The following is a 13,031-nucleotide window of genomic DNA, read 5'->3' as shown; positions in this document are numbered from 1 at the left end:
TGTGTTAAGCTCTTCCTTGTGTTTCATCACTTGAGTTGGTGATTTTATTCAGAGGACTGAATCAAAATAACCACTGTGCGACTGTATTTGAATGTTTAAGCATAATTCTGAAAAGTTAGTCCATTAGTAGGGATCAAGATACACTTTCCCAAGAAAAAGATCAAAGGACACACATGAGTGTGCGCAGCTGGGGTCAGGGGAAAGTTTTGGATAGGTGCCAATGAGTCACCTAACAGAAACTGGTGGGTTAGTCTGGGTATCTTGCATTGCCTTTTCAGCTGGACCTATGATCCTAAGCCACACATGAGAGATAGTCTTCACCAATTAAAAATACCACTTATTATAAGAAAGTGCAGCAAAAAGGCTAAGTGAAATGCTTCCTACTTTGTCACCTTATTTTTTTGGCACTTAATTTGTAATCACACTCCATAGCTAGATATTTTTTGTAAAACTACTGTTGTATTTTTAAATCTATAGTGTATTCCAATGCAGACTAGAATTAAACCGTTGATTATTCAACCATAAACATTTTAAAAGTACCTTTAGATATTTAAGAGAGAAGACAGTTCACATTAAATTATGGATCCTCCACTGACTGCTGTCAGCCTGGAATGACCTTTCACATTGAGTAGTATTGTAAATTATGATAAAAGTGGAAACAAAGAAGAGTGTTAATGGCCTTGAAGTCAAAATGCAGACCAAGCCCTGACACATAATTTTGTGTACTCATTTTGTTTTATTGGCCTAAGGAGCACTTTCCTTTTATCTTAATTTAAAACAGATTTTTTATCCCTGAGTTAAAAGTTTTTTGTGAGGTTTTTAAGTAACTGATGATGTAGGAGTTTGATAAATAAAATGAATGGCAGTACATCACTTATAGCCCCTGCTTGTTTGTTTCTTTTAATGTAGACTTTAATAAATGAGAACATAGATTTACTTGGCCTGGTATCCACCTTGTAGTTCCTTGCAGAAAGAACAATTCACTCCACAAGTCCAGAATTAGAAGATGACAACCTCTTTGGTATTTTAAAGTTGAAATGCATTTACCAGTTATTTAGAAAATACAAAGGAAACAGGCAGCTGAAGGAGCTTCCTCAAATTCAGTTCTGGGTTCTCAAGATTTTCCTTTCCTTTTTTTTACACTACTGTAAAGCAAAAAAACTTTGATTGCATAAATCCTGACTTTCAGTGGTACAAGAAAACAAAAAATAAACCTAAGCAGATTCACATTTGTTTTCGCTGGAATACAGGAAGGGACCTTATGAGTCAGCTGCAGTTGATGCCCAAAGGATTCGTACAGATTTATATGTTTGCAGTGTATATGAGTATGCCAGGATTTATATGTGCTCTGTCAACCCTCTGGTGAATAATTCTTGCTGTAAGCAATGTCACAGCATATGACCTGTGGCAGCTTTTGAAGTAAATGAGAGCAGTACTTTCAGGACGTGCTTGAATTTCTTCCATGTCACCAGCATTTGGTAAGATCACACATACCTCTGTCCTTCTGCAAGTCAAGTATGGTTTTTGCAAGTAGATAAATAATTCCTGACTCTTTCAAGCAGTGTGCATATTTAGCTATTTTCCTGATTCATATTCTTCCTTGTCCCCTTCCTGAAGAAAGTACATATAAGTAGAAGCTAACTACTCATAAAAATTGATGGTTTGAGAAATTTCATGTAGGTTTATTTTGAATTAAAAATTATTATTTAAGTACTGTCATTCCTATAACATACATAACACAAATATCACATTAAAGACATCCCTCACTATATAAAAATTAAGACACACTGCAAAAGGAATTTTTAGCACTATTATTCTGCCTATGAAATCTGTAAATCATGTCCATATGCCTAAATAGCAAGTCATGCTGAACACAGTAATAAAAGGCCTTTCAAACTTCAAAGAGAACATTCCACTGCTCAATAACCTTCTCTCTCTGAGGGTCATTTAGTCATAGTTTAAGAGCTAATGATATCAGTCAAAAAACAGGTCTGCTATGAATTTTACATACCTCATTTAATTCTTCTGAATTGTTATATTAAATATCCTAATTAAAAGTCAGTCTGATGTATAAATATCAAAAATAACATAAAGCATTTCTTTTTTAAAGTTTGTTGGATATTCTTAAATGAAAAAATCCAGAATTTCACCAAAAAAAAGCATTGAACTTTTATAGATACTCACCAAAATCTAATTATCTGCATCTTCACCCAGAGCCTCCTTTTAGTCCTGGTCTTCCACATAGAGGATTTATGGCTACACCTTAGAGTTAGTGACATCCAGATATTCTTGGAGCTGTGGCAGTGAAGACCATCACACAGCACTGTCATTCACAGCACTGTGCTTAAATTCTTGAGCTTTTCCACATAGTGTTTCAGTGAATGTTACAGATATGCACTACATGCTCTAGCTTTGGTAATTTTCTAATGATTAGGAGAGCAGGGTAGCAAAGAGCAGCACCCTACAATAGACAGTTGCACAGAGCCCTAGGAGCAGATGATCCTCTGGGGTAAGAATTTATTGTAAAAGAAATGGGCTGCAAGATGCCTGTAGGTTGCACCAGAGCTGACAATCCTGCTTGAAGCATGCAGAAGTACATTCATAAGGCTTCTAGACACTAGGGCTGAGAACCCCTAAGGAGAATCCATGTTATAAACTAGATAAAAACCTCAATGTTGGCTGCTTAGGTCATGCTTGCTAGTGAATGCCACCACAAGCAGTTTCCTTTTCCATCTTCACAGTAAGCTTAAGAACCATTCTTAATCCACAAGCTTTCAGGCACATTGCTTCTGCAAAACAGAAATCCCTCACAGGTAGAAGAATCTGTAGGGGGGTAAATTCAGTGAAAATAACACTGAATTTTACATTGACCTCCAGGTGTGTTTTTGATGATCACACATTCTCTGTTGCTTGAGCATGTCTGTATCTATCCTGGTTTGGGCTGGGATAGAGTTAACTTTCTTCTGAGTAGCTGGTACAATGCTGTGCCTTGTTTTTAGTATGAGAATAATATTGATAAGACACTGATGTTTTGGCTATTGCTAAGTAGTACTTTTCAATTTCCTGTGCTCTGACAGAGAGCAGATGCACAAGAAGCTGTGAGGAAGCACAGCCAGGATGGCTGGCCTCAACAGGCCAAAGTGATATCCCATTCCACAGAACATCATGCCCAGTATATAACCTGGGGGAGTTAGGGAAGGGGAGTCCCATCACCACTGGGATGGACTGGGCATTGGTGAGTGGGTGCTGAGCAATTCTGTTGTATATCTATATATGTATATATATATGTTTTGTGTTTCTTGGGTTTTATTCCTCTCTCTCCCCTTTCCATTACAATTACTAGTAGTAGCATTATTATTGTTGTTGAAGCTGTTATATTTAATTTTGTTTCAATTATCAAATTATTCTTACCTCAACCCATGAGATTTACTTTTTCTTTCCACATGTCCCCACTAGGGTGGTGGTAGGGCAAGTGAGTTGTGGGGTACTTAGTTACCAGCTGGGGTTAAACCACAACACTATCAAAAATATTTGCCTAAGTGTTTAACAAAGTCATCCACAAGATTTAAGAGCAAAATTTTGAGGTTAAAGATTAAACTCACCCAAAGGCTTGGACTGAAAGAAGCCTATGGAATATAGCAAGATCTCATCTCACTCCATCCCACTGGGATCTTCAGTCCTGCACTGGACATCCAGGCACTGGTCTCTTTTTCAGTGGAATGGGGAAATGTGAAAAACTCAGAGCAGGGTTCACAGTGGTGGTCAGTGATGGCATCTTTCCAGCCTAGGTATTCTAATAGCCATTGTAATCTCCTGGAGGTTAGGTGGTTCATGTTCAAATCCATAAGAAAAGCTTTGGAACATGGTTTTTAGCACCTCAGTGACTGCTTTATCTAAGAGCCTCTGGGGTTGAAGCAGACTTACTTGTCTCTCTGGCAAGAGCGTTCCATTTTGAAAAATGAAGTTAATATATTCACTGGTCAGGACAGGAAACCAAGGAAGCCTCTACAGATCAACACTGACAAGACACAGGTGTAATTAATACAGCAGTCCAGTTGCTAAACTCCAGGATAAGCTAGGAAATGTAAAAGCTTGATTTCTTTACACAGAATTTAGCTTTACAAATACTTTTGTGTGGTTTTACATAAAGGTGTATTTTCACTCCATATACCTCTGGTGCTACCAGTTAAGTGTCAGGTTTGCCACTGCAGTTCCCTGGCTTTCTGAGGAGTGTGCTACAGGTGCAACTTATTGGCAACACAGCCTTTTGGTCAGGGTGTCCCCAGATGAGATAGAGGAGAAGTGATGGGGAAGTTCACTTATTCCTTTCACTCCCCTGTGGAGCTCAGGGACCTCACAATCACACAGGTGTTTGAATTTAGAGCCTCTTGGAGGAGCAGGGGAGATGTAAGGGTGTGCTTGTGCTGCCAGGCTGCTTCACCTGGTCTTGCACTGGGATCACCTTTCCCTTCTTGTTCATGCTGGTGGCATGTGTCCTTCTCTCTGGAGGAGCACACACAAGCAGGAGCCCAGTGCAGCCAGGGGTAACCGTGCTGCAGGGGCTCCACCGATGCTCACAGGTCAGGCTGTGCTGCTCGGTCAGAGGATCTCAGGCCAGCTCACAGAACAGGTAGCACGAACAGCCTGCAGGTATGTTTGCACAGACCTAGGTCCCAGCTGGCTTAGGAAACACTCTCAACACTCAGGATCAAATCCTAAATGCCTTACTGAGACTAAAGGCATGGTTAATTGTTTGGTGTTTTGTCCAGCCATTCAGTCAATCTTACAGGATTTGGCTCTAATTTTATTATAAAGCAATCTGGTTTTCCTATATGAATAAAAAAAAAAATCTTAGTTGCACATCAGAAATCCATTTCCTGTTCCCTGTGTTGTGTCAAACATTTCATCTCTGTAGCATTTGTTTCATATACTCTATTCCCTTTGTTCACAGTGCAGTGTAGAATTGGAGAATTCAGCAACTGGGAAAAAATCATACAGATGTCAAGACTATCACTTCCAGTTCAGGATTATTGCTCATAATATTTTCTCTGGACTAGCTCACACCAGACTTCAATGGCTCAGAAAATAATACTGCCCTTTTCTGATCTGGTTAAAGCACTGTTACTCAGGCCTCACACTGGGAAGAGGAATTTCAGTGCAAAGGAGATATTTTCATTGTGTGGTAGATTAAGAGGAAAACCATCTTCTAGTGAACAGTGCTTTTCCAAAAAATCACTGAAGAGTTAGTACTAGTGTGTTGTTATCCCCTTAGAAATATTAACACACTACACCAGGAACAAATAAATAAATCACACATGCTGTCAGGCAGACATAGGAAAAAATGCTTTTTTTTTACTGAAACGGTTGGGTCAAGTGACCTTGTTTCGACCTGGGTTTGGGCAGGAGCCAGTCCCTGTGGAACAAATGTAAGAAAGCTGTACTTGAAATGGCTTTGGGATTTTTCTTTCTTTTTGTTGGGCAGAGTTTCAAAATAACAGAGAAAAATCAAATCCACTCGAATAACTGATGTATTTATTTTCTTATATACACTTAAATATGGCACATCTGACAGTAGTTGTACAATAAACACAAAATGATAATCAAAGCTGAACAGTAGATCAAATAACTCAGTGCTGAACCTATTAGAAGCCAAATCCTGTACACTGAATTTCTGAAGAAAGTTTTACCCAGGAGTTGCATTAGCTAAGGATTCAGAGGCTAAGATTATCAAGTCTCAATTTCTGAATGACTGGCTGGAGACTGTGACTCTATTTCCAATACACAGTTTCATCTTCCATAATGTAACATTGAACTGGTACTTTCCAATCTTTCTTCCATGTAGCCAGAAATTCATCAGCTGTTGTTACCTCTTAGAGAACAATTACCAGTGTCCCAGAGGATTCACTTGCAGTTAGTGATTACTCTAATAAATAAATGCAGACTGGATTAATTCTTCTGCTATTAATGTGGAAGATGTTCATGTTTACTATTGTTTGAAAGTCAGTGACAGCTACTTTGCAAAGCAGTGGATTTTCAAAGAATAGGGGAAGCTCAGTCAAGGAGTTTCTCTGCTTTGGGACCCATGAGAACCTCTCTTCTCTTTTGGACAACGACAATGCCTGGAACACACTGGTTTGGCAGTTGGGCATGTTCTGGGTTGGGATGGACATCTGTCTTCACAACTGTTTGATAAAGGAGAAAGAACACAAAAGAGAAAAGCATTTTAATATGAAAATTCTTCACTGTCACATTCCTCAACTTTTTCACCATTGAACACTGGAATGCTCCCTACACACTCTTTGGAAAAGTGTTGACATCCTACAACACAGGGAGACAAGAATTAACTGCCTCACAATTTCTGTCTACAGCAACATGTCTTGCAGTGGTCCATTTGTCCAGATTCACAACTTAAGTGATACTTTCCTTTCTTGAGACCAGTGAAGTCCTGAGGGTTAGCACTGGATACTGCTGCCCTTGGACTCTGCAAAGTAGCTGATCTCACTTCATGATTCAGCTTTGCTCCTCCAGAAATACTGCATGGAAATGGCATTGAGGTCCTGCATCCAGATTACAGGAATTTCTAGAAGCCAAATTCATGTAAACAAATGATTACACTGCTCCCCTCCCACCTGTCTGAAATATATAAATAACCAATTCTTTCATGCTCATTTTTAGCTCTGCCAACTGTTTTAGCTATTTTTATACTTGCCAACTATTTTGTGTTTGTTCTTGTTTTCAAAGCTGAACCTGAAGATGCAGATGTTAATTCTTCCACAGCATCTTCCCTGTGAATGAACCTATGAAGCCACTGGGAGTGGACCCTGTGGGTGACCACTCAGTGAGCTACAGCTCTGCCAAGGTGCCCAGGGAAACTGGATGCTGACTATCCTTATATAAGCTTCAAGACTAAGCTACTGCATGCTCCTGGGTCTCTACATGGGAACAAAGCTTTCTGAAAAATTAAAAAAATTAACTAATCCATGAGGGCATTTTCTATCTGAGATTTGACACAGAAACCTCAAAACAAATAATACAAACAGATTAGAGAAATTCATGGAATATAGTAGCCCCAGAACAAATTTCCTGCTTCTCAGTGGAGTCAGAGCTGGTTGGGTAGATTTATATGTGTACAAAATTGCATTAGGTTTAGAAAATTACTTGTTCTGAGTACAGTCTGGATAAGGATGTGCTGTGTGCTCTGTGTGCAAATTTAGGGAACCTTTGTCCCTAACCATCCATGAGATTGCCTTCAGTTGGCGCAGAGAACAGCTGTCACAGGATGGGCTCTGCCTACCTACAAGACTCGGTATCTCATTGCAAAAACTAATACCAGTTGTAGTACAGTTTTTATCATCATTCCCTAAAGATTAGCAAAAAAAAAAAGGTAGTAAGTATTGACACTTGAATAGTGGCCTTGTCCAGATTTCTTAAAAGTATAAACAAACGTTAGGTTTCTTTTATACAGCAATTATTATTATTATTATTATTATTATTATTATTATTATTATTATTATTATTATTTCTCCCTAGCTTCAGCAAGGTATTTTATCCCAAGTGTACCTCCCAGCCAATTAAGCACTTGCACCTCTAATTCAGCTCTTGCAATGTAGACACTGAATGGCGAGGATCACTTACCTGCAGGTTTCAGCATGAAATATCTTGTGTTTTAGAGCACAGGTCTCCTGGCTCTCCCTACACAAATAGCAGCTGCAGTTCTCTTTACTTTGAAAGAAATCTGTGGGACACTTATGTCTACAGATGCATTCGCAGTTTTCTTCATCAAATTCCATATGTTGTCCACACATAGCCAGCTCAGCAAGAGGAGGGAGTCCTGCAATAGCACATACATAGTTTAGCAGTAAGCTTTACATGACTAAATTCTGCTTTTGAAGAGACTCTATATGTTCTATATTCATTAGGACTCACACATGTACTTTCTGATAGATTCTAGACTTCATAATTTCTGTTGCAACTTCCTGTGCAGAAAAGGACTTGAGAGGATTGCACTGATCATTTCACTTTATTCTAATACAGCTGTTTCTTGTGGGTTGAACTTAGCACAAAAAAATTTTGGGGGATGTATATTGCAAGAGCCTACTTTTATGTTTTGGAATGCACAAATGTTTACTAGACAGCAAGTTTTAAAAAGATAATCTCAAAAAGTATTTAGTCTATACCTGTGAAAAAAAGGCACATCCATGCAAAGTACCACACCCACCACATGTGTACTTCACTACACAGTCACTGCAGAAATTTTTAAGCAGTAATACTATGTCTACTAGGGGCAAGCTGGCCTAGCACTTCAACAAGAAGCACATTCATATTTGTCAAAGATGAAAGAAAATACTTTGTTTCAGAAAAAAAGCCAAAACAGCCAAGGGAACTCACTGTCTAATATCTTCACTGAAAATGCACATCTGGAGTACAATATGAAGCTAATCCTAGCAAAAAGGGAACACATTTTGTGAAAGCTTTATTAAAATGCAAGATGCACATCCCTGGTTAAAGGTCATGGCATATAAGGTGCCATTGGGAAGGTAATTTCCTGTGGCTTTACAATTAGCTCTTGGATATAACCTATGGCATGTGAAACGTAATTGCACCTCTGCCATCTGATCCCTGATCTCAGTGGGCAGAAAAGGCTTGCACCTTACTTGAAAGAAACTTTCATTATTATTTACTCAATGATGAAAAACCAGTATCTCAGCAGAATAAAACCTAAGGCCTATTGAAAGTAAGGAAGGAGTCTGCCCAAAATTCTTGGAAGACAAACCCTTTCCTTGGGGTGATAAAGCTTGGCATGTGTGAAGTGGTGTTGAATGTTTCGATCTCACTTTGTTTCAACATCAAAGACAGATTTTAAGTTATTTTGTCCCAGCCACTTGCCAAACACAATGTACTTCAGAGAATGATATTTCTTCTGAGGATGTATTGAGTCTATGTCAACAAAGGCCATAATTACACAAGCCACAGATTTTAATGCTCCAAGCTGACTTTTCAAAAGACTCTGAGATAGGAGGGCTCTGGCTATTCTCAGTCCTTCAGACTCAGTCTAAAATAGAGTACTAATCTTTTTGGACTGAAAATCCTAACTTGTGTTTGACTGCCTAACCCGATGGTCAGAGTGAAACCACTATGCAAATTATTTCTTGCTTATTAACATTAGGAGATTGAAATCAGTAGACCAGTTTATGAGGTTATTTAGCTTTATTTTAGTTTGCTAATCTAGGAATTGCTCGCCAGATTGATGTATTGTTGCCTTGAATGGTTTATTCTTTCTCTTGCTGAATGTAGCTTAAAGCACAAAGGCAAGGTTTCCTTCTCTGTTTCCTCTAGTGCTATGATCATGTTGTTTTGACCAATACAATCTCCTGAGAAAAACAATTCTTAAAAACCTTACACAGGACTTGGAGAAAATTTTATTTCTCTTAATATTTATTGCTAGTATGTTTAGACTTGCACAATCACCACCCAGAATATTTCCTGCAATTTCTTTGAGAAATTAAAATTTTACAGGGGAAGCAGAGGAAGAAAGGCAGTTACTATTCTTCTACAATTTTTATCCTTTTCCATTTCCTTCCACAGGCCTGAAGACATATACATACATGCTCCTGAGTATGTAGGGTATATCAGTTTGAAAGATTCCAAATAACTTAAGATTATCATTAAAAGTACTCAAATATTTTGAAAGGTTATATAATTTTTTGCACTGATTACAACTAATGTGCAGGACTGGTTTTGTCTATCTTATTGCTTATTAATTATTTTCTTAAGAACTAAAAATAAAATTAAAAAAAAAAATTAGTACCTGCCCCATGCAATGTATTCTAGGGCATTTTTTTTCTACAGTTAAGAAGTTTCCCTAATGCCCATCATACAATTTAAGGTGCATGTGAAATAAAAATTTGTACAGGGTGCCTACTTCACCAAATCTTATAAATACTTTCCTATGTCCTACTCAGATTGCTGATACAGAGAGACTAAAACATCCAAGAATAAAAACATGAGATGGGGGAAGAACATATGTGTGTTTATTTTCAGGTGAGTTTCCAAACCATAATCCAAGTTTATCTAGGGATGTGGAATAAAAACTTTAACTCTCTCAATGTAAAAAAAAGTGAGAAGAAGACCAGAAAGAGAGACAAAGAGCTTGGAGATAGTATGCAAAAGTGTCTCTTTGTCATTCCATCTTTACCTTCTCGTCTGTTGGAGTGCTGTGTGTCTATAACACATTCACATTTGTCACTATCCCAGATCCATCCATTATGGCAAAATTTGTTGGTAAAGGGGCATCTAGAAGAAAAAGAAATTAAGATAGGAATTAAAAAATATAATTAGGGGCATCGCAGTAGCCATTTGGCAAAATGAGCTGCTGGTGTGCTGGGTCTGCCACCCTGTCCCACATGAAGGGCTGGCACCTGTGTGCATTACTGCTGCAAACAGAAGGAACAGGGTCTGGCTGGTTCTGATGATAGGGGGGAGCTCTCTGGCTCCCAGTGACACAGGAAGGAAGTTTAGCACCTATTTCAGATTACAGCCCTAGGAAAAAGCTACAGTTTTGCAGCTCCACTTTTCCCTATAAAACAGCTTTACCCCAGGCAGGGTGGTCTTTGTCCTGCAGTATTCATGTTGTGTAACTTTACTGAATTTTGCCTTGCTGCCAGAAGGTTCAGTTCCAATTTAATTTGCCCATGCTCATGGATGCACAGGGGACTATTCCAATGTCAGAGGAACAGATTGACTTTCAGGCGCTTTGCTCTGGGATGGAAACTCGCAAACTGAAAAAAGACTAAGGTTCTTCTGTATTTGTCAAGAAAGAGGATTCAGAGTGGCCAGCAGGCTGAGGGAGGGCTGGAGTAGCTTTGCTGAAATGACACCTCTCACCACCCCAATGTCCAACTGAAGGGCAGTGATGGGGATAAGCTGAATGCAGGTCTTGACAGAGTTTTTTGAGCTGACTTCCAGTGAGTCATTCAAGCTATTTCAGTTTCTAGAGCCTTTGTTTAATTTATGTAACCTTTTCTCACCAGGAGTAATAGTATTTTATGCCACATTTTGGAGTGAGATGTGAGGTGACTTTTCTCCCGTCCGTGAGCCCAACAGATGCAAACCAAGACTGGATCAAAAAGTGAAAAGCCAAGATTCACATTGATCCTGACTCAAGGTGGCATAAAGTATGACAGAGGGCTTTAGCTTGAGCACAGAACTCAGTGTGCCCTGGCTAAATAATGCACAAGCAGAGTTGCTGTGTCAGGCTGAAAACATCTATGCATACATTCTCAAATAGCTGCAGTGGAGCATAGTGCCAATATGAGCACTTTGAGTCCCTGCTAAAGAACCTAAATATCTTAGTGACTCCAGATGCTGTTAAACTAGCCTACAGTTTGTTGGATTCTGATGACCATTCACTTAAAATTCACATGGTTTGGGTGAACTTTCTAACCCTGAGTGATAACCAAGTTATTCAGAAAAACTGTTGGGATAACTGAAAGAGAAAGGACCATTATAACATGCAAATCAGGACAAAAAAAATTCAACATGTGTAGAAGTTTGCAAATGAGGGAACTTACCCATCTTCTTCTGGGTACTGGACAGATCTTCGTATGATGGTGTACTGGTGGCGCTGGGTGTTTGATGTACACTTACAGGCTGTGTGATTGGCAATTTTGATGGGCACAGGCTCAGGAACACTTGTCAAGGGAACCGAGATCTCAAAGAGCTAGATGGCACAAATAACATTTATTTTTTCAGTTTTCATTCTACAGTTAATAGTTATTAATAATTACAGTTTTAAAGAAAAATCTTGTATTCCTTTCCACCATTTTTCCCACCCTTGCTCTTATCTAGAGATAGTTACCATAAATATAAATGAGCAGAAGTGCACTGAGGGTTTGGAAGAGTAAGCAATACCCATCAAGGTAGGAACTTGCCAAAATGGGCATCCTAGTGTTGTATTACAGCTATTAAGCACCCAAGACTACTCAAAATTATTTGCAAGCAAACACAAAAAACTCTTTTGGATGCTAGGGACAAATGAGAAAGAGGTAGGTGTTGAGAACTTTCTTTTTGGTTGTACCATCAGTTGAGTCTCTACTACTTACAGAGACAGCTACTTAACTGTCCTTGAGTGTAATCACAGCATGCATCTTTAGGGACCTGACTTAACCCCCACAGCCTCCTCAGAGAAGGAAGAAACAGGAGTAAATAGAGAAAAGTTCATTCTGCTTCAGCTGGGTTTCTGCAGGGAATTATCCTGGAAGTGTCTCTCTGTTGACTACAGCAGGAGCTTGAGGAGAAAAGCAGCCTGCTTTCAGTGCATCCAGATTGTTGAGCGATCTCTGAGTAGGCCTGAGGAGGCTCTGGTTCCTTGGGCAGCTATGTGTAGGAGCTGTTGAAGGCATCCACACTCCCTCTGCCTCTCAAACCAGCTTCCTTCCCATGGAAACCAAAGCATTGGGCACGTCTTGGTGTGCCAGCATGTCTTGGCTTAAAGCTGCATCCACCTGCGGGGACTGAGTATTCCAAAGTAGACTGCTTAGGCATTAAAACTTACATGTTGCAGTGTCTAACTTCAGGTGGCATCAATATCCTCCAGTCAATATTTTATACCAAGGGAAAAAATCCTCTCACTAATATGGGAATATCCTCCAGTCAATATTTTATACCAAGGGAAAAAATCCTCTCACTAATATGGGAATATGGGAATGTGGAAATAATTCCATTAGATGAATAAATCTGAACTAATGGTGGTGTATCCAGAAATGGAACTTAGCTGGGGACTTTTGAGGGAATGCTTATTTTGAAGGATGCTAAAGGAATGTTACACTCTGCAAAATTGCAGTTTTTCAACAAACTTATGAACTGCTGCTCAAAAAACACATAAATAAATAAATACTTCTTAGCCTGACCTAGCTCCCTGAGCCGATCAGATGTCTTTTGTGTGTGGCCAACAGCTCATAACAGCTTTCTCCTTCTGGTGTGGAATGAAAGCAACTAATGAGCATTGACGCAAGAAGGACAGGCCCTGATTT

At 39.1% G+C, this 13,031-nt stretch overlaps 1 protein-coding gene across 1 annotated transcript in view; it reads right to left on the bottom strand.

Moving 5' to 3' along the window:
* Positions 1-5,510: 5,510 nt before the first annotated feature.
* The window catches only part of VEGFD (vascular endothelial growth factor D), a 30,754-nt gene continuing 23,233 nt past the window's right edge, over positions 5,511-13,031 (bottom strand). The window contains exons 4-7 of the mRNA XM_053970488.1: positions 11,571-11,719; positions 10,196-10,293; positions 7,636-7,831; positions 5,511-6,182 (exon numbers count right to left, since the gene is read on the bottom strand). Of these exons, the coding sequence (XP_053826463.1) occupies positions 6,056-6,182; positions 7,636-7,831; positions 10,196-10,293; positions 11,571-11,719 (570 nt within the window). The 3' untranslated portion in view covers positions 5,511-6,055. The remainder of the gene's footprint in view (positions 6,183-7,635; positions 7,832-10,195; positions 10,294-11,570; positions 11,720-13,031) is intronic.

Source organism: Vidua macroura, chromosome 2, assembly GCF_024509145.1.
Source record: "Vidua macroura isolate BioBank_ID:100142 chromosome 2, ASM2450914v1, whole genome shotgun sequence".
Lineage (NCBI taxonomy): Eukaryota > Metazoa > Chordata > Aves > Passeriformes > Viduidae > Vidua > Vidua macroura.
This window is presented reverse-complemented; position numbering and strand designations above follow the sequence as displayed.